This window comes from Bufo gargarizans, chromosome 6 (genome assembly GCF_014858855.1).
Source record: "Bufo gargarizans isolate SCDJY-AF-19 chromosome 6, ASM1485885v1, whole genome shotgun sequence".
Taxonomy (NCBI): Eukaryota; Metazoa; Chordata; class Amphibia; order Anura; family Bufonidae; genus Bufo; species Bufo gargarizans.
The window spans coordinates 251,689,663-251,709,819 of NC_058085.1; the positions used below are offsets into that span (position 1 = coordinate 251,689,663).

General features: G+C 43.2%; 1 protein-coding gene across 1 annotated transcript; it reads left to right on the forward strand.

Annotated features, from left to right (window-relative positions):
- LOC122942332 lies at positions 1 to 19,268 on the forward strand. The gene is made up of 4 exons (XM_044299891.1): positions 1 to 1,890; positions 3,099 to 3,176; positions 18,167 to 18,272; positions 18,536 to 19,268. Exons 2-4 carry the CDS (start codon positions 3,146 to 3,148, stop codon positions 19,224 to 19,226), a joined length of 828 nt encoding a protein of 275 aa, XP_044155826.1. The 5' UTR covers positions 1 to 1,890; positions 3,099 to 3,145; the 3' UTR covers positions 19,227 to 19,268.
- Positions 19,269 to 20,157: the final 889 nt, after the last annotated feature.

Below are 20,157 nucleotides of genomic sequence, written 5' to 3' on the forward strand. Positions count from 1 at the left end.
TATGGCACGGGTGCCAGAGGCTGCACTCAGAGCCCTCTCTGTGGGCACCCATGCCCTGGAAAAAGTCTAAGACATTCCTATATGCCTTAGGCTTTTCTTGCCATTCATCAGCGCAGGGCGCACTATGAACAGTACAGGCAGCACATTCAATGCAGACACGCTATTATAGCTAAATGACAAAGTGCATGGAACTTATACTATGTTGAACTGTAGTATTCAGGTTAAACTGCCGAGTTGGCACTTTGTGATAAATAAGTTGGTTTTGTGTTGCAGTTTGGGCACTCAGTCTCTAAAAGGTTCACCATCACTGGTCTAGGGGCTCCACATGTAAAATATAAAGGAACTTACTCACCCCCGACTGCTGCACTTCTGACGGGGGTCAGTAATTATGCTATGGGCGGAGTTAGAGGCGTGGGCTAGTATGAAAAGAATTGCAGCAATGTGCGCCGCACATATTGTCCATTTTTGGGATTTTCAAAAGTTGGGAGGTATGGTACTGGGTGGGAGTGTAAGGACAGATAACTACAAGGCTCAGCATGTCTATCCTGTCATTACTTATTACCGGAGGACAGTACTGGGAGGGAGTATAAGGGCAGAGAACTACAAGGCTCAGCATGCCTATCCTGTCATTACTTATTACCGGAGGACAGTACTGGGAGGGAGTATAAGGGCAGAGAACTACAAGGCTCAGCATGTGCAGCCTGTCATTACTTATTACCGGAGGACAGTACTGGGAGGGAGTATAAGGTCAGAGAACTACAAGGCTCAGCATGTCTATCCTGTCATTACTTATTACCGGAGGACAGTACTGGGAGGGAGTATAAGGGCAGAGAACTACAAGGCTCAGCATGCCTATCCTGTCATTACTTATTACCGGAGGACAGTACTGGGTGGGAGTATAAGGTCAGAGAACTACAAGGCTCAGCATGTGCAGCCTGTCATTACTTATTACCAGAGGACAGTACTGGGTGGGAGTATAAGGTCAGAGAACTACAAGGCTCAGCATGTCTATCCTGTCATTACTTATTACCGGAGGACAGTACTGGGAGGGAGTATAAGGGCAGAGAACTACAAGGCTCAGCATGCCTATCCTGTCATTACTTATTACCGGAGGACAGTACTGGGTGGGAGTATAAGGTCATAGAACTAAAAGGCTCAGCATGTGCAGCCTGTCATTACTTATTACCAGAGGACAGTACTGGGTGGGAGTATAAGGTCAGAGAACTACAAGGCTCAGCATGCCTATCCTGTCATTACTTATTACCAGAGGACAGTACTGGGAGGGAGTATAAGGGCAGAGAACTACAAGGCTCAGCATGTCCAGTCTGTCATTACTTATTACCAGAGGACAGTACTGGGTGGGAGTATAAGGTCAGAGAACTACAAGGCTCAGCATGTCTATACTGTCATTACTTATTACCAGAGGACAGTACTGGGTGGGAGTATAAGGTCAGAGAACTACAAGGCTCAGCATGTCTATCCTGTCATTACCTATTACCAGAGGACAGTACTGGGAGGGTGTATAAGGGCAGAGAACTACAAGGCTCAGCATGTGCAGAATAACACAGCCAGTGCCGACACAGGACTAACCAGTGACTGCTGACAATACAGCTGATAAGGAAAAAACTCGTCTCCCTGATCCCATTACTTTCTTCCTTCACAGCGCAGCTCCGCCCCCGCACTGCTAAGCCCCGCCCCTCACGCGACTGGTCACCTGATCATAATAAAGCTCTGGGCTTTTCCGGAGGCTCTGCAGTCTTCTGCTGATAAGCCCCGCCCCTCATGTGACTGGTCACCTGATCATAATAAAGCTCCTGGCTTTTTCGGCTCTAGTGATACGCCCCGCCCCTGCTGTGATCGCGCGTTCCGCAGCTACAGGTCGGGTCCTCGGTATGTATCGGTGCTTCTGCTGCACTTCACAGCACACAGGTTAAGTCCGCATTCACACTTTGTTCAGTACTTTACATCCGTTTTGGTATGCCAGTACTTGTAGTGAGTGCACAGCAGAAGTGCACACCTTACAGATACTGCAACAAAATGCAAAAATATGCAACTATGACAGAAGCCTTATAGAAAAGACAGAGAGCGCCCTGCATATAGGCAGTGTACAAGGGGCAGTCAGGGTCCTCACTACCGTGGGGACCTCCACTGATGGACATTCGGTTATCGTATCCGGCCAGGAGGAGGTTTGGAATCAGAGGGTACTTTAACACGTTGCAGAATTGTGTGCGGTGTCACAGTACCAGCAAAGTGAGTCTTTAGCCGTTCTCATCCACACGCTGCGGAGAAAAATCCACCGTGGAAATTGAGTTGTGGCGCAAATCTTAAAAGTGCAGCATGTGAAATAATGCTGAGGACTTTCATTGTGGATTTTACCTTTTGCAATGTAAACAGTGAAATCTGCGCCAAAGAACACCATTTGTGGTGTTGCTGCAACGTGTGAACGTTCCCTCAGGGAGTGTCTGACTTGGCTTTGCCCATAATTCGGTGGCCTTTAGACCATTTTCCCACAAGGGTGTTCAGTCCCAGAAATACGCTTTGTGACGGCCATGACCTTGTGATCTATGATGCGGGTGTTCTGCTGGTCAGCGGTCCTGTACATACATCATGCTGTGGATCTGGAACAGTAGGCCCACTTCCCAGCAGGAACTCACAGCATCAGAAATCACTATGCTGCGGTGAGTTTTGGTCAAACCTGCAGCAGTCTAGGAAAAGCGGTCCTCACGCGGAGCCTATTTTCCTGAATGACCTCTTTTCTGAACGTAATCTTAGTGGAGAGGACCACGTATGGCCACCTGTCCTATGGGGTACAGGTTGCAAACGTGGGATGTGTATCTCCACCAACAGTAGGTAAGCCCTGGACTTGGGCTCATAACCAAACTCCAGATTATGTTTGGTAAAGGAGCCAAATGGCCAAAAGAAAACGTAAAGGAGCACTTTGGGTGGAAAAAAAACCTGACTGAAACTCTTTAAGCTAATATTGTGACAGTATGATGACCCACCCTCCATGATATAATTGTAACCACCTCATACAGTAATCCCAAGAGATAATGTGGATGAGTCTATGACGGGTTTTCACTGTCTGTTTCTCCATGCAGGAGTAGGAGTATTAGAGGAGCATTAGAATCTGTACAAGAACTTCATAATGGAAGACCACCAGCCCCTCACATCAACTGGTAAGATGATTTTTTTTTTTATATGGGCTGTTCGTTTTATGTCCTGCTGGATGATATCATTGCAGGTTTTTGGTCAACTCAAGCCAAATAGGCAGTTACACAAGCCATTGTTTGTCAGCTCCTGTGTGAGCGCATGCACAGTGTTGGCTGGTTTAAAGGGGTTGCCCAGCTTCATGTTATTATTCAGATTGTGCAGAGCATCCACAAATTGCACATATGTGAATTCTCTGCACTTCAAGATAGTGATGAGTATCCTCAGGGTAGGTCATCAATTACATATACTTTGTATGTGCAAGCTCACAACAGAAGACTGCCAAGTGCTGAAGCATACAGCCCCAAAAACATTATTTTTTATTTGTCTTTATGGATGAGAGCAGGTAGGAAAAAGGGTCTGATCTACCTGTTTAAGGAAAGGAAACCTGCTGATGTAAAACAGTAGAACCTCTGCCACGACCACTAGGGCTTCCTGTCCCATGTGAGGATTAGACCTGCTGTAGTTGTTTTCTTTACTACAGGGTCTTTCTCTGCATGTAGAAGCAGAGATGGTTTCTACCAAAGTGTAAAGCTCACACCTGGAAATACTGACCTGTTATTCATACATCAGTGTTTGGTCAGTGATTTCCATCAGTGATTGTAAGTAAAAACCAGATGTGGGTCTAGACATAGAATTGGTTCAGATCTTTCCATTATGCCTTATCTCCTTGTAGCCTTCACTCCTGGTTTTGGCGCACAATCACTGATGGAAATCAGTGACCAAAACCCTGATGTGTGTAGCATTTTCTTCTGCAGAAGAGTTTTTCTGCCCTAGTTGCCACTGTTTGAAGAGGATCTTGATCCAAGATGGTTTCCTTTATCTTGGTGTGTGTGATGGACTACTATACGAAGAGAAGGACTGCTATTTGCAGATTTCTGTGTTGCATTAAAATCTTAGTCTTCTGCTAGTAACATACCATATTTTTTAACCCCTTTTGGATTTATGCCGTACGTGTACTGGAAAATAGAGGCATCTGAAAGAGATAATGGGTTCTCCAGGATTTAATAATTGTTGAGGACCCAATCCTTCAGATTTTGCTGGAATGGGTTTAAGACGTCATGATGCATTTGTCAACTATGTTTTTATTGGCAAAACAATCACAAAGCCAAACAAATGAGTTAGGTGCATCAATAATGAGTAGGAATGTTTCAGCTCCATAATAACGTCAGCTATCATGATGCATTTGTAATAGACCTTAGGTACCAGTACAATGGAAACCCCCAAGAAATAACTTCATTTTGGAAACTACGCAATTGGTTTGATGATGGTTTTGACCCTAAAGGTGTTTCATAGACTTAATTAACATTGGACTATGGAATTGAAAAATCGTTTCCAATAGTATGTTGCTTTAGCCCCAAATTGTTCATTTTATCAATTGTCCATTGGAGAATAAACACCCTACAAACTGATTTCTCCCACGTACAACAATACCCTCCTGGGGACACTGCAGGGAAAGGAGCACCATTTGGATTTTAGAGCATAGATCAGGGGTGGCCAACCTGTGGCTCTTGAGCCGCATGCTTCTCTTTGCTTCTTCAAGTGTGGCTCTAGCTGTGGAGCTGGGAAGCAGTCAGGCGGCTCACTCTCCACCCCATGCTCAGATCTCTTCTCCTGATTGGGCACTGTTACTACTTTGCAGCTCCAGCTCACTCTCCACTACGTCCTGATGCACACAATGTGAGAACGTAGAACATGGAGTCACACACTATGACCTGACGTTGTGCTCATCAGGTCACAGTGGAGAGTGTGTCAGACATGCAGAGTAGCAGGTGCCCGAGCAGGAGCCCAGTGCCTGATCAGGAGAGGAAAGAGATTTTTTTCAATTATAGAACTGAGCATAGGGGTCTGATCTAAGCATGGGAGGTTCTGATCTGAGCATGGGGAAGTGTCCTGATCTAGGTAATGGGGGTCTGATCTGAGCAGTCGGGGTCTGACCTGAGCAATGGGGGTCCAGATTTGAGCATGGGGGCAAATCTGAGCATGGGGTGTCTTGTTTGAGCATGGGTGGTCAGATCTGAGAAAGGGGGAGATCTTAGCATTGGGGGGGATCTGAGCACTGAGGGTCTGTTACTGGGAGTCTGATTTGTGTTGTCTGATCCGAGCATGGGGGTCTGATTTGGAGGTCTGATGAGGTTTTGGGATATTTTTTTTTACGTCAGATGAGGATTGGGGATCTGATTTAGGAATCTGATCTGAGGTCTGATGAAAAATTATATATTTTTCTTTTTTTTCTCTTATTTTTCTTTGTTAAAACCTAGGTGCATCTTGTAGGGCGAAAAGTACGGTGACTTGTGTGTAAATGTGTAGCTTGTGGCTCCTCGTAGTCATAATTTTATTTTTCTTTTTTCTTTTTGGCTCTTTGTGTCTGTAAGGTTGGCATAGATTTTAATGAAATGATTTTTAAGAACCATAACGTTTTACATTTTTATGTCAACTGATTTGTCTGAATACATATGACTTTTTGATTGTTCTTATTTCATTTTGTGGGAGGTGGCCATAAAATTGCAAATCTTTAAAATAATTTTATGTGGTTCACTATGCGGTTTAAATTACACTTTCATTTTAGAAGTTGGGTTACGGTTATGATACCAAATTTTAGGGCTCATGCACACAACCGTTGTTTTTGTCCGCATCCTGATTTTTTCATCACTTCATCATGTGCTGTCCACATCTGTATGTCTGTTCTGAGGCACTTGCAAAAAATAGAACTTGTCCTTTTCTTGTCCATATTACAGACAAGGATAGAACAGTTCTATAGAGGCAAAGGCTGCAAAAACGGCTATGGCTACGTGCATGAGCCCTTATAGAGTATTTTTATGCATTTTCTTCACCAAAAAATCACTTTAAAAATAGTTTATATTGTGTTTCACCACATTCTAAGAGCATGAATGGTCAGGTTTAGTCTTTTTTTTTTGTGGAAGTCAGTAGTTTTTATTTGTACCATTTTGGGATAAGTATCGTGACTTTTTTATTTACATTTCTTAGTAGGTAAGAAGCTTCTATGTTTTTGTTTTAAGGGGTTAATTGTGTAATATAAATTACAAGATAACTTCTGCAGGTTGATACGATTACAACGATACCAAATTTATATGGTGTTTTATGTTTTACTACTTTTGCATCGCAAAGTCACTTTTTACCCAAAACATTTTTTTGTGTGTCAACATAGTCTAAGATCCATAATATTTGAATTTTTCTGTTGAGGCAGCTGTATGAGGGCTTGTGCAGTGCTGGGAAAAAATAGGGAGAGCTGTGCAGCTATAATCTGCTGCAGATTTCTCTGACAGACAGCTAAATGTGATGTCTACAATTGTGCTCAGCTTCTTGTGCTGACCTTCACCGTTTATAGAGATTAGGCCTCCTGCACACGGCCGTTTTTTTTTTTTTCCCGTTTACTGGCCGTTTTTTGCGTTCCGTATATGGTCCGTATACGGAACCATTCATTTCAATGGTTCCGCAAAAAAAAATCGGAATGTACTCCGTATGCATTCCATTTCCGTTTTTTCCGTTCCGTTGAAAGATAGAACATGTCCTATTACCATAGGGAAAAACGGAACAGAAACGGAAACACAATGGAAACAAAAAAACGGAACAACGGATCCGTGAAAAAAGGACCTCAAAACACTGAAAAAGCTATACGGTCGTGTGCAGGAGGCCTTAGTATTGGGTAGGGAGAGGGAGAACAGTGCCTCTGTAAACAGCTCCTAATTCTCTCACTGATCAGGCAGAGCATTCAGTCTGATATTTTAACAAGCTGTCTTGGTGTCTGGTGCTTCTGCCCACTTGACTGCGAAATTTAGACTGACTTTGAGAGGGACTCCTCGGCAAAATGTCTTTGCTGCTAAAAAGTGCATCTTATAGCAGTACTCCAGGCATGGAAAATATATATATATATATATATCTGTTCATGAGTAGCTCCAGCACTGGACACAGACACCAGAACTTCATAACTCTGTCCGTTGTGTAGTGGACGGAGCTGGTTACTGCAGCGCTGCTCCCATTCACTTGAACTGGACCTGGACTGCAGTAAGCCGGCACCACCACTATACAGTTGCAAGAAAAAGTATGTGAACCCTTTGGAATGATATGGATTTCTGCACAAATTGGTCATTAAATGCGATCTGATCTTCATCTAAGTCACAACAATAGACAATCACAGTCTGCTTAAACTAATAACACACAAAGAATTAAATGTTTTTATTAAACACACCATGTAAATATTTACAGTGCAGGTGGAAAAAGTATGTGAACCCCTAGACTAATGACCTCTCCAAGAGCTAATTGGAGTGAGGTGTCAGCCAACTGGAGTCCAATCAATGAGATGAGATTGGAGGTGTTGGTTACAGCTGCCCTGCCCTATAAAAAACACACACCAGTTCTGGGTTTGCTTTTCACAAGAAGCATTGCCTGATGTGAATGATGCCTCGCACAGAAGAGCTCTCAGAAGACCTACGATTAAGAATTGTTGACTTGCATAAAGCTGGAAAGGGTTATAAAAGTATCTCCAAAAGCCTTGCTGTTCATCAGTCCACGGTAAGACAAATTGTCTATAAATGGAGAAAGTTCAGCACTGTACTCTCCCTAGTAGTGGCCGTCTTGTAAAGATGACTGCAAGAGCACAGCGCAGACTGCTCAATGAGGTGAAGAAGAATCCTAGAGTGTCAGCTAAAGACTTACAAAAGTCTCTGGTTTATGCTAACATCCCTGTTAGCAAATCTACGATACGTAAAACACTAAAAAAGAATAGATTTCATGGGAGGATACCACAGAGGAAGCCACTGCTGTCCAAAAAAAACATTAATGCACGTCTACAGTTTGCACAAGAGCACCTGGATGTTCCACAGCAGTACTGGCAAAATATTCTGTGGACAGATGAAACCAAAGTTGAGTTGTTTGGAAGAAACACACAACACTAGGTGTGGAGAAAGAGGCACAGCACACCAACATCAAAACGTCATCCCAACTGTGAAGTATGGTGGTGGGGGCATCATAGTTTGGGGCTGCTTTGCTGCGTCAGAGCATGGACGGATTGCTATCATCGAAGGAAAAATGAATTCCCAAGTTTATCAAGACATTTTGCAGAAGAACGTAAGGCCATCTGTCCAGCAGCTGAAGCTCAACAGAAGATGGGTGTTGCAACAGGACATCGACACAAAGCATACAAGTAAATCAACAACAGAATGACTTTAAACAGAAGAAAATGCGCCTTCTGGAGTGGCCCAGTCAGAGTCCTGATCTCAACCTAATTAAGATTCTGTGGCATGACCTCAAGAAAGCGATTCACACCAGACATCCCAAGAATATTGCTGAACTGAAACAGTTCTGTAAAGAGGAATGGTCAAGAATTACTCCTGACCGTTGTGCACGTCTGATCTGCAACTACAGGAAACGTTTGGCTGAAGTTATTGCTGCCAAAGAAGGTTCAACCAGTTATTAAATCCAAGGGTTCACATACTTTTTCCACCTGCACTATGAATGTTTACATGTTGTGTTCAATAAAACATGGTAACATTTAATTCTTTGTGTCTTATTAGTTTAAGCAGACTGTGATTGTCTATTGTTGTGACTTATATGAAGATCAGATCACATTTTATGACCAATTTGTGCAGAAATCCAAATCATTCCAAAGGGTTCACATACTTTTTCTTGCAACTGTATATTGGACAGAGCCTCCGTCTCATCTGCGGTTATGCCTTCAGCAATTGTTCCAAGCAGCTGATTTGTGGGGGTGCCGGGTGTAGTTTTTATGAATATCCCAGTGATGTTAAACCAGTGCTCCTCAGCTAGAGACTAGGTCCATCCACATGAATTGTATATTTATATTTTTGATAGAACTTGTGCTCTTACCGGTATTGTATTTTAACAAGAAAAATGTGTTTATATACTCGTTTGAAGAGTTTACTCCTTACACACAGTAAATTGACCCCCACTGATTTGCCAGTATTAAAGGGGCTCTCCAGGACTAGAAAAAAATTGCACTCTTTTTCAAATGTGACTATGGGATCTGAGAGTACAGAACTCGGAAGTACAGCACTTCCAGGCTTGGAACCTCTTCCCCACGCACAAGCCGATTGTTCGTTGAGAAAAGCCTGAGCCTGCTAGACACTAGCAGGCCTTTCACAGGTATATTCCAATGTAGGCCTACAGGTGGCAGCACTACATTGGAATAATTGGAATATACAGAATTTTCTACTTAGCAGTGGATTTAACTCCATTGCTAAATAGAAATGGCAGTATGACGATTGTATGTTGTGAGGTCCTTGGGGGCTTAAAAAAAAAAAAAATATATATATATATATATATATATATAATTTAAATTACCCCTTTTTCCCCAGAATAAAAATAAACAATAAAAAATGAACATCATAGGCATCGGCGTGTCTGAAAACACCCAGACTTTTATATAAAAATATTTATCCAATACAGTGTAGCAGGACAAAAAAATCAAAATGGCCAATTCACCATAGTCAGTTCACCTCCCAAAAAAGATTGAATCAAAAGTAATCAAAAAAGCATACACACTGCAAAACGGTATCAATAAAAACTACAGATTGTTTTGCAAAAAAAAAAAAATTTGCCCCCACAAAACTCCATAGACATAACTATAAAAAAGTTATGATGGTGAGAATATGGCGATAAAAAGAAAAAAACTTTTTTTTCTAGTATTAGGCCTCATGCACACGTCCATTGTGCGGACGTTCATTGCATTGGGGACAGCAATTTGCAGTCCCCAATGCATGGGCACCGTCCGTGTGGCTGTAGTGCTTCTGTAGGGTTCCATGCCTCTGTTCCGTACCGCAGCTCCGGATTGCGGACCCATTCAAGCTGTTTTCCGGGCCACGGCCGGGAAACAGCCGTGTGCATGAGGCCTTAAAGGGGTTCTGCAGTTCTTTTTAACTGGATAGATCATCAGCAACTAATTGGCGGGGGTCCGACACCCGGGATCTTTGGCGATCAGCTATATGAGCGCCACGGCCTTCTCTCCGTTTCCCTCAAGCCCAGTGACGTCACGACTATTATCACTGGCCTGGGCAGGGCTAAACCCTATTCAAGTGAGCGGAGCTTAGCCCCGGCAAGGCCAGTGATACTAGTCATGACATCACTGGGCATGAGGGAAACGCAGAGAAGGAGCGCTGATGCCTTCTCAAACAGCTGATCGGCAGGGGTCCCGGGTGTCGGACCCTTGCTAATCAGATGCTGATGATCTGTCCAGAGGATGGATCATCCGTTAAAAAGAACTGCAGAACCCCTGCAAACTATATTCATGTGGTATTGTTGTAATTGTACTGACCCAGAGAATGAAGAACACGGGTCATAAAAACAAAACCTATAAAACCGTGGCAGAACTGCTTTGTTTTTTCAATACCTCCCCATTTGGAATTTTTTTCCTGCTTCCCAATAAATCATATGCAGCATAAAATGGTGCCATTAGAAAGTACAACTTGTACTGCAAAAAACAAGGCCTGAGGGAGTGCTGAGGAGGCGAGCCTCCTTATCTCAGAGCGCCTGCGCCGAATCAACACAGGCGCGCGATTTTTGAAATGCTGACAGGGCCGGCCGGAGGAGGAGATCGCGGCTGGCCCTGTCAATCAACAGAAGGAGGGGGAAGTTTTCTGCGGCTGCTACCAGCAAGTAGACGCCCTACTTGCTGGTAGACAAGTAATTAGCATATCATAAAAGTATGTTTTTTTGCTAAATCTACTGAACGAAAATTATTAACAACATAATGTATAGCAATATGGCAGGATAGGGATTATAAGTACACAAAAAAATAAATAAAATTAGTTTAGTGGGGTGACAGAAGCCCTTTAAAGTCTGCCCCCCCCCCCCCCCCCCGTTAAAATGTCAGGTTTCTGTGCTGTAAAAAAATTAAACAAAGATAAATAATTTCAGAACTTTTCCCACCTAATGTGACCTATAAACTGTACCACTCAATTGAAAAACAAACTGAAATCTTTTAGGTGGAGGGAAGAAAGCAAAAAGAAACTAAAATAATGTGGTTGCATAAGTGTGCACACCCTCTTACAACTGGGGATGTAGCTGTGTTCGGAATTAAGCAATCATATTCAAAATCATGTTAAATAGGAGTCAGCATACACCTGCCATCATTTCAAGTGCCTCTGATTAACCCCAAATAAAGTTCAGCTGCTCTAGTTGGGCTTTCCTGGAATTTTCTTAGTCACATCCCACAACAAAAGCCATGGTCCACAGAGAGCTTCCAAAGCATCAGAGGGATCTCATTGTTAAAAGGTATCAGTCAGGAGAAGGGTACAAAAGTATTTCCAAGGCATTAGATATACCATGGAACACCGTGAAGACAGTCATCATCAAGTGGAGAAAATATGGCACAACAGTGACATTACCAAGAACTGGACGTTCCTCCAAAATTGATGAAAAGGCAGGAAGAAAACTGGTCTGTGAGGCTACCAAGAGGCCTACAGCAACATTAAAGGAGCTTGTAACGGATCTCCTTGTACCCCGACCGGGTACCTACGTCGATGGAGACTCCTAGTGCTTCCCGAGGACTCCAAGGACTCCACTTGACACCGTAAGTACTGCAGACCCCACGAACCGCCGAAGCTTGGTTGAGGTCTCGCCGTCTTCTACCCACCCTGGACCTACGACAAGGCTCCAGGCTCCAGTGAGGGAACCTCTCCTAAATCCAGAGAGCAGGAACAGCTCTTACAAGAGCTAGTAGTTATAGCCAGGGGAGTATAACAAATCTTCAGCGTATAGCAATCCCCCAGTGTCGATCAGTTACCCAAACACCAGCCTCAACATTATGAAGGGTAAAACAGGAACTCTCTTTATTGAAGATCAACTCAGTATTTATACATTTCAAGAAGTCTAACAACATAACGCAATCAACCATGAACAACATGCAAACAGACATCTTCACCCCCTCCATAATGAATTATTATCTCCTGAGTGTATCATAGGGTGATCTACTCATCTAGGAGTCGGCTGCTATTATAATCAACTATCTTAATCCCATCACTAACACAATCAGTGGGAGTCTCAGTGCAGAGTTAACCCTTTTTGTGTTGCCGAATCCACACCATGCCTTTTTAATGGGCAATAGGAAATATGTGGCATATAAATTACACACATAAATCAGGGTTCATAGTTCCTTGTAACCCCAAAAGGTCTTAGGGGGTCTCCATAGTTCTCGGTCCATAGTCTGTAGGAAGGGGGCTGGCCCTCAGGCTTCTCCAGCAGTCCCAGTGATGGTTCAGTCCGTCACAGAGCTGCAGGAATATTTGGCAAGTACTGGCTGTGTGGTACATGAGACAACAATCTCCCGTATTCTTCATATGTCTGGGCTATGGGGAAGAGTGGAAAGATGAAAGCCTTTTCTTATGTAGAAAAATATCCAAGCCAGGTTACATTTTGCAAAAACACATCTGAAGTCTCCCAAAAGCATGTGGGAAAAGGTGTTATGGTCTGAAGAAGCCAAGGTTGAACTTTTTGGCCATAATTCTAAAAGATATGTTTGGCGCAAAAACAACACTGCACATCACCAAAAGAACACCATACCCACAGTGAAGCATGGTGGTGGCAGCATCATGCTTTGGGGATGTTTTTCTACAGCTGTAACTGGGGCCTTAGTTGAGCAAGAGTGAAAAGTTCCAAATACCAGTCAATATTGGCACAAAACCTTCAGGCTTCTGCTAGAAAGCTGAACATTAAGAGGAACTTCATCTTTCAGCATGACAACGACCCAAAGCATACATCCAAATCAACAAAGAAATGGCTTCACCAGAAGAAGATTAAAGTTTTGGAATGGCCCAGCCAGATCCCAGACCTGAATGCAATTGAAAATCTGTGGGGTGATCTGAAGAGGGCTGTGAACAGGAGATGCCCTCGAAATAAGACAGATCTGGAGTGTTTTTGCAAAGAGTGGGCAAATCTTGCCAAGTCAAAATGTGCCATACTGATAGACTCATACCCAAAAAGACTGAGTGCTGTAATAAAATCAAAAGGTGCTTTAACAAAGTACTAGTTTAAGGGTGTGCACACTTATGCAACCATGTTATTTTATTTTTATATTTTTTCTTCCCTCTACCTAAAAGATTTCAGTTTGTTCTTCAATTGACAAGTTGAAAGGAAGAAATAATAAGCGGCACTCACCAGTGTGAAACTTGATGCTTTATTTGGTAAAGTCCCAATCCAAGTGCTTACAGCATGGGGTAGACGAACAAACTACACGCACCAAACAGCGACGGCCGTTTTGCGCTAGTTGCGCTTCCTCGGGCTGTACACCAGCGCGTATGTTTGCGCCACCTTCTTAAGCACAAAAACAGCGTGTTGTTATGGAAACAATCACCATTATTATGCCGGAATAGAAGGTAAGTTAAAAGCCTATAAAGACATGGACAAAAAGCAGCAGTAGCAGTATCATGTCAGCACATATAACACAACATCATTTACAGGAAGACACTCATGTCATTTCTGTCATTTAAACCCAGCTCACCTAGCGCTCGAGTCCGCAGAATCCACCTTGCTTCTCTCTGCAAAAAGAGGCGATGTCTATCACCTCCCTGCAGAGGAGCCGTTACTATCTCCAAACCTGTGAATGAGATACAGTCCACACTACTTCCGCGGGCATTCCTTATGTGATCAATGAACCTCGGGCACCCCTTACCTGTCCTGACAGAGTTAAGATGTTCTCTTACTCGTTCAAACAAACACCTAATCATTTTACCGATGTAGAACCTGCCACAACTGCACAACAGTAGATACACCACGTATGTGCTCTTACAAGTAATGACATTCCTGATCTTATGATGTATACCAGCAAACTCAATGAGTTTTCTTTGGGAGTTATACCTACACAGAGAACAGCTTCCGCATTTAAAACTACCTTTCGGTATGCTATTAGTCAGCCAATCGCCTTTTTTAACCAGAATAAACCTACTCCTTACAAGTCTATCTCTAATTGTATGGCTTATTTTAAAAGATATCAACGGTTTCTGTTCTGTATGATCACTTAGAGCTGCATCCCTCCTTAAAATATCCCAATTCCTGAAAATTACAGAACAAATCTGTTCCGCCATATGGCTATATTTAAAGGAGAATGCGAATCTAGGGGTATCCCTTTCATCCTGTCCCTGCTTCCTCTTTTTCTTCTTTTTAGTGAGTAAGTCGCCCTGGGAAAAATTCCTTTCCACTCTCTCCATATCTCTATTCACCATTTCCTCCAGATAACCTCTTTCTAACAGGCGTTGTTTTAGCTCCAATGCTTGTTTATGGTAACCTTCATCCTCACTATCCTTCTAAGGCCTCATGCACACGACCGTTGTTCGGCTTGGATGCGGACACATTCACTTCAGTGGTGCTGCAAAAGATGCGGACAAAAAAAAATTGCAGAAGGCACACGGACGGCTTCTTTTTTTTGCGGATCCGCTGTCTCTTAACACTTTGTGGTTGAAAGCTGTCATGATGGAGCAAGCAGTTCACAAAAGCCCTCTGTGACAACCCGTCGCCCCTGACCACAACAGCCACATCCAAGCGTTCCAATCGCAAGCCCCCAAAATTTAGGGTAAATTTCATCCGCATATCATTATTATTGAGGTTTTCCACAAACTCCTTGCATTGTGCCTCTGTGCCTTCCCATACTAAAAATACATAATCTACAAACCGTAAAAATACCTTTATATGGGAGAGGAAAGGGTTCAATGTGGAAAAAATAAATCTATCCTCTAATCTAGCAAGATACATATTTGCAAAAGTGCAAGATTAGGTGTGTATGAAGAGTAAGAGAACATCTTAAAGGGAGTCTTTCACGCCGATTGACCCTATTAACCTATTAACACACTTATGTCCACGGCATCCCCCCTATTAAAACTGTTCTTACCGTTAGTTCCCTGCTAGCATCATTCGTCCAAAAAACACTTTTATTCCGTATGCAAATGAGGCTGTGAAGGTGCCCAGGGGTGGCCTTACAACGGCAGGTGCCCAGGCCCCTGGGTCATTTTCATACCAATTCACTCCCCCTCCTCCGAGTCTGCCCGCCCATCTGCCGCGTCTGCCCGCCCATGGTCTCTTCTCTATCTTTCCTCCTACTGTCCGTAATCCCGCGCATCCGCCAATGACCGCGATATCGGCGCGTGCGCATTGAATGACCACAGTCTGGCCGGGGCATCACAGTTTACTGTGCGCATGCGCCGGCACAACTTACGTTCTTGCCGTGATCACAGCATCACGGCAAGAACGTAAGTTAGGCCCGGGCCGGGTCAATCGGTGTGAAAGACTCCCTTTAACTCTGTCAGGACAGGTAAGGGGTGCCCGAGGTTCATTGATCACATAAGGAATGCCCGCGGAAGTAGTGTGGACTGTATCTCATTCACAGGTTTGGAGATAGTAACGGCTCCTCTGCAGGGAGGTGATAGACATCGCCTCTTTTGCAGAGAGAAGCAAGGTGGATTCTGCGGACTCGAGCGCTAGGTGAGCTGGGTTTAAATGACAGAAATGACATGAGTGTCTTCCTGTAAATGATGTTGTGTTATATGTGCTGACATGATACTGCTACTGCTGCTTTTTGTCCATGTCTTTATAGGCTTTTAACTTACCTTCTATTCTGGCATAATAATGGTGATTGTTTCCATGACAACACGCTGTTTTTGTGCTTAAAAAGGCGGCGCAGCCCGACGAAGCGCAACTAGCGCAAAACGGCCGTCGCTGTTTGGTGCGTGTAATTTGTCCATCTACCCCATGCTGTAAGCACTTGGATTGGGACTTTACCGAATAAAGCATCAAGTTTGAACTTCACACTGGTGAGTGCCGCTTATTATTTCTTCCTTTGAACTTGTGCATATGAGCCCGTGCTATTCTTAAGCTGTGCACCACCGGGAGTGTGATTTATTTGGAGGCTAGTGGGATCGCCGTCCTTCGGTCGCTGCATCTGAATGTTCACAGCTGTGCCACCTTTTTATCTACGTGGCTAAGTTGTTTTTCAATTGAGTGGTACAGTTTATAGGTCACATTAAAGGTGGAAAAAGTTCTGAAATGATTTATCTTTGTCTCATTTTTTTTACATCACAGAAACCTGACATTTTAACAGGGGTGTGTAGACTTTTTATATCCACTGTATATAAGAGCTGATCTGCAGAAGAAGTAACCTTTAGGGCCACCAACTATCACTTATTTTAAAGTTGGAGCCACGGACACCATGCCACGCTATATGGACATGTAGAGGCTCATAACACTGGTCCTAAACAGGGCAGAGCTGTGAGACTCAATGGTCGAGTCCTATCATGACCGCATCCAAAAAGATGCAGCGTGGGATAGAGGAAATGTTCCCATGCCAGCAGAGGTCGCAATAACGCCTGTGCAAGCATCATACACGCCTGTACAGGCAGTTTTACTCTCTGAAAAAAATGTCATGTGTTGCTCTACGCATTAGTATGTCTATATCGACAATAGCCCCAGCCAATCCCAGCGCTTCTCTCATGTACACCTCATGTGAAAGCAGCCATAACAGGCCCACTGATTGGTTACTGGTAAGACATATGCTGATATAAATGGATTGGGGCGGAGCTTAGCACCGCCGGGAAGTGTAATGCTCGGGAGTGGACCCTGGCTGTTGTCATAGGGTTGTGGTTACCCTTTATGTTTGCATCATACAATGAGCAAATGTGAAAGAAGCAACCTGTAGCCTTAAATGCACTACAAAGCCCAGCATGCCCTCAGCTATTTATGCCATGCAGACACTGAATGGCTATTGTATGGGGGAGGGGTGTAATGGCATACAATAACATGTTACATAATAGTTTAGTCCTTACAAATAAAGATATTGACTGGTCTCCCATGGAAATCCAGTTATTGATCATGCAGTGTTGTGATAAATGGAAAATATATAGATTTTTGGATTTTCACTACAACCTTATATCACTGCAGTGTGCTGCGCTTTCATCTCTTTTGGGATATGTAAGAATACCACTGCATTATGCAAGTGATGTCTACTAGAGGGACTAAAAAATAGTTATAGATCAATAATGTTTATAAAAAAATAAAATATATATATTTTTTTTTCATAAAGTTTTTATTGTGCGATTTAAAAAAAACACACACCACACTGTGTTTGCCAGAATCAGTATAATAAAGATATTATTTAAAAATACAGAATTGTTTTTTTCCTATTCACCCCAGCCCCCCCCACCCCAAAAAAATAATATATGTTAATCAAAAAGTTCCATGAACCCCCACCCCCCCCCCCCGCCCAAAAAAAATTGTCCCAATGGAATCTACATACTGTGACACGTACTCAAAAATGAGTGATTCCTGCTTTTGGAATGCATCGACGTAATGAGACACACTATTATTGTGCAAAAGTAGAAAAAAAACACATAAAACAACACATTTTGTATCACCGTAACTTGACTGACCCATAGGATAACAGTAACATCCTAGTATTGTCACACAGTGAACGTTGCAAAATTTAAAGTGCAAAAAGCTGTGGAGGAGCTCCTTTTTTTATATTTAAAGCTAACAAGTTATATGTCCCCCAAAATGGTGTCGCTAAAATGTACAGTTCACTGTAAAATCAAGCCCTCATATGGCTAAAACGACAGAAAAAGTTATGGCTAGAGAAAAAAACAACCACCCAGTGTCTTATTTCGTACTCCTCATCGGCGGAAAATACTCCTCCAAAATGCTAAGAGTGGTTTTATTACTCCTCCGGAAAAAATGTAGTGCGACCTCTGCATGCCAGAGGGACAAGAGCAGAATGTGAACAATATGGTAAGTGCAGCCATAGCTGTTCCCCAAAAAGTAAGGGCTGCCTTTTGCTACCCGTTACTGCCATACAACTCTGAGTTGGCGCTACCATAGTTGACCCCTATTATTGCTGCCATGTGGCCTAGATAGTGTTGGTGCAACTAATATTTTGATAATGTAACTGCTTATTTTTCACACTGCAGAAATATGACATTTTTATAATGTTAGATTTTTTTTTTAGCTAAAGACATCGTTAAGACCAACAGAGAAGATGCCCCCCCTACCAAGAGACCATACATCTTGACCACGCAGAAGATTTTTCTGCAGGATGTCATAGATCTGTCATCGTAAGTATTTTTATTTATTTCTTTTTTTTGCCAGTACGTGTATGGCAGTACTATTAATAAATGGTAGTAGTTGATGGTAATGGAAAATTGCAGTATGGTAACACCATATGGTTAATTCATATCATCATTATACAGTACTGTTAAAATGGTAATGTTACAGTATATGGTAATATGGTATTATAGGAATATCATTCAAATATGGAAACTTGAAAGTTTGAAGTAGCTTCAATTTTTTCTTACTTTTTTTTTTTTTTTTTTTATAGCACAAAAGAGAGCCTTTATGATCCAGAAGACACGTCAAAAACTGAGACTTCTGACCCAGAGACTGCCTCACCTGCGAGCACCCTGTCTTCACCAGTGGCAATGGAAGATTTATCAATCCCGGAGACTTTGTTCGGTGGTGAACAGCCACAACCAGCCAGCGGGGCTGCAAACCGGAGGAGAAGAGGGGGTCTTGCCCCTTTTGCTCAGGTAGACAATAGGGCTCTAATCAACTCCATGATCATACACTATCTAAACCAGAGCAGGAAAGAAGAGGAGACCTTCCTCAGAAGCCTTGCACCCCATCTTCGAAAGATTCCACAAAATCGACAACTTCGGACCAAAGCAGCTCTGATGGCAGTGCTGGAGGCAGCAACGCCTCCCAATGATCCCCAGGAGTTCTTCATGATGATCAACCAGTGGCTCGTGCGAGCAGAGGCCAGTACATCCGTAACCCCTCCGCCACCAACCCCTCAAAGACCCAGACCTTCTACTCCCAGGCCACTTCATTGTAGGCCAGTGGCCTATAAAACCTTACCTCCCGTATACTCCCAGGAAAAGCACCCTAATTACCGCAATGATTGTTATGGGCCGCCTACTGCTGGGCCTTCTTACAAGTTTAGCTCCCTGCAGTCTGGCCACGATCGTAGTGAAGGAAGCACTGCTAGTCCTCCTGCTAGTCCAGTGTCATAACAGCAGTTATTAGACTTAGAATTTTTTTTATTGCCACTCTGATTTGTTAGCACCATGTTGGTGCCTAATTTGATGTTATTTTGCACCATGTTGGTGCATGTTTGTACTTTAACAAAAAAAAAATGTTTCTGGTTACAACGAAAAAACAACCAAACTAAGTTGACTTTCTTTGTGTCATTTATTGGGGTGGGGTGGAGAGGTGAAGTGATGCAAAAAGACCTGACTTTCTAAAACCAGAGCTGGAGATAGGGGATCAGCCCTAGTTTTAGAAATTCTGTTTTCAGTTGGATGTCTAAAACCAGGACTGGGATTACAAAGCAGCCATGGCACACAAACAGCACCAGCCCACATATGATATTATGTAAAAATAGTGGTGCGCAATGCATGCAACAACAGCAAATTTTGCTTTACTTGGCCATGCCCCTATCTAAACCATCAATACAAGAAAGGAAATAAAAGTAGAACACAGAAATGCCTATTCACATGGCCATAATACTCTACATGCCTCCTTAGCACCATCCAATACCACAGCGCAGCACAAAATACCTCCTCAGCAGCGCCAAATAAATACCACAGTACAGCAATAGGTACCTCACCAGCATCTGATACCACGGTGCAGCACAAAATACCTTCTCAGCAGCGCCAAATAAATACCACAGTACAGCATTAGGTACCTCACCAGCATCTGATACCACGGTGCAGCACAAAATACCTCCTCAGCAGCGCCAAATAAATACCACGGTACAGCATTAAAAGGGTTTTCAGGACATATCCCCTTCTTCCCCCACTCAGCCCCTCCGACATGAAATGCTCCGATGCTCTCCCTTGCCCTGCGCTGAATTGCGCAGGGCAAGGGCATTTTCTGGAGATCCAGTTATGTAACAGGCTCTCCATGGGTAAGTTCCACCTAGCAGTGAGCCCAGTGACACTG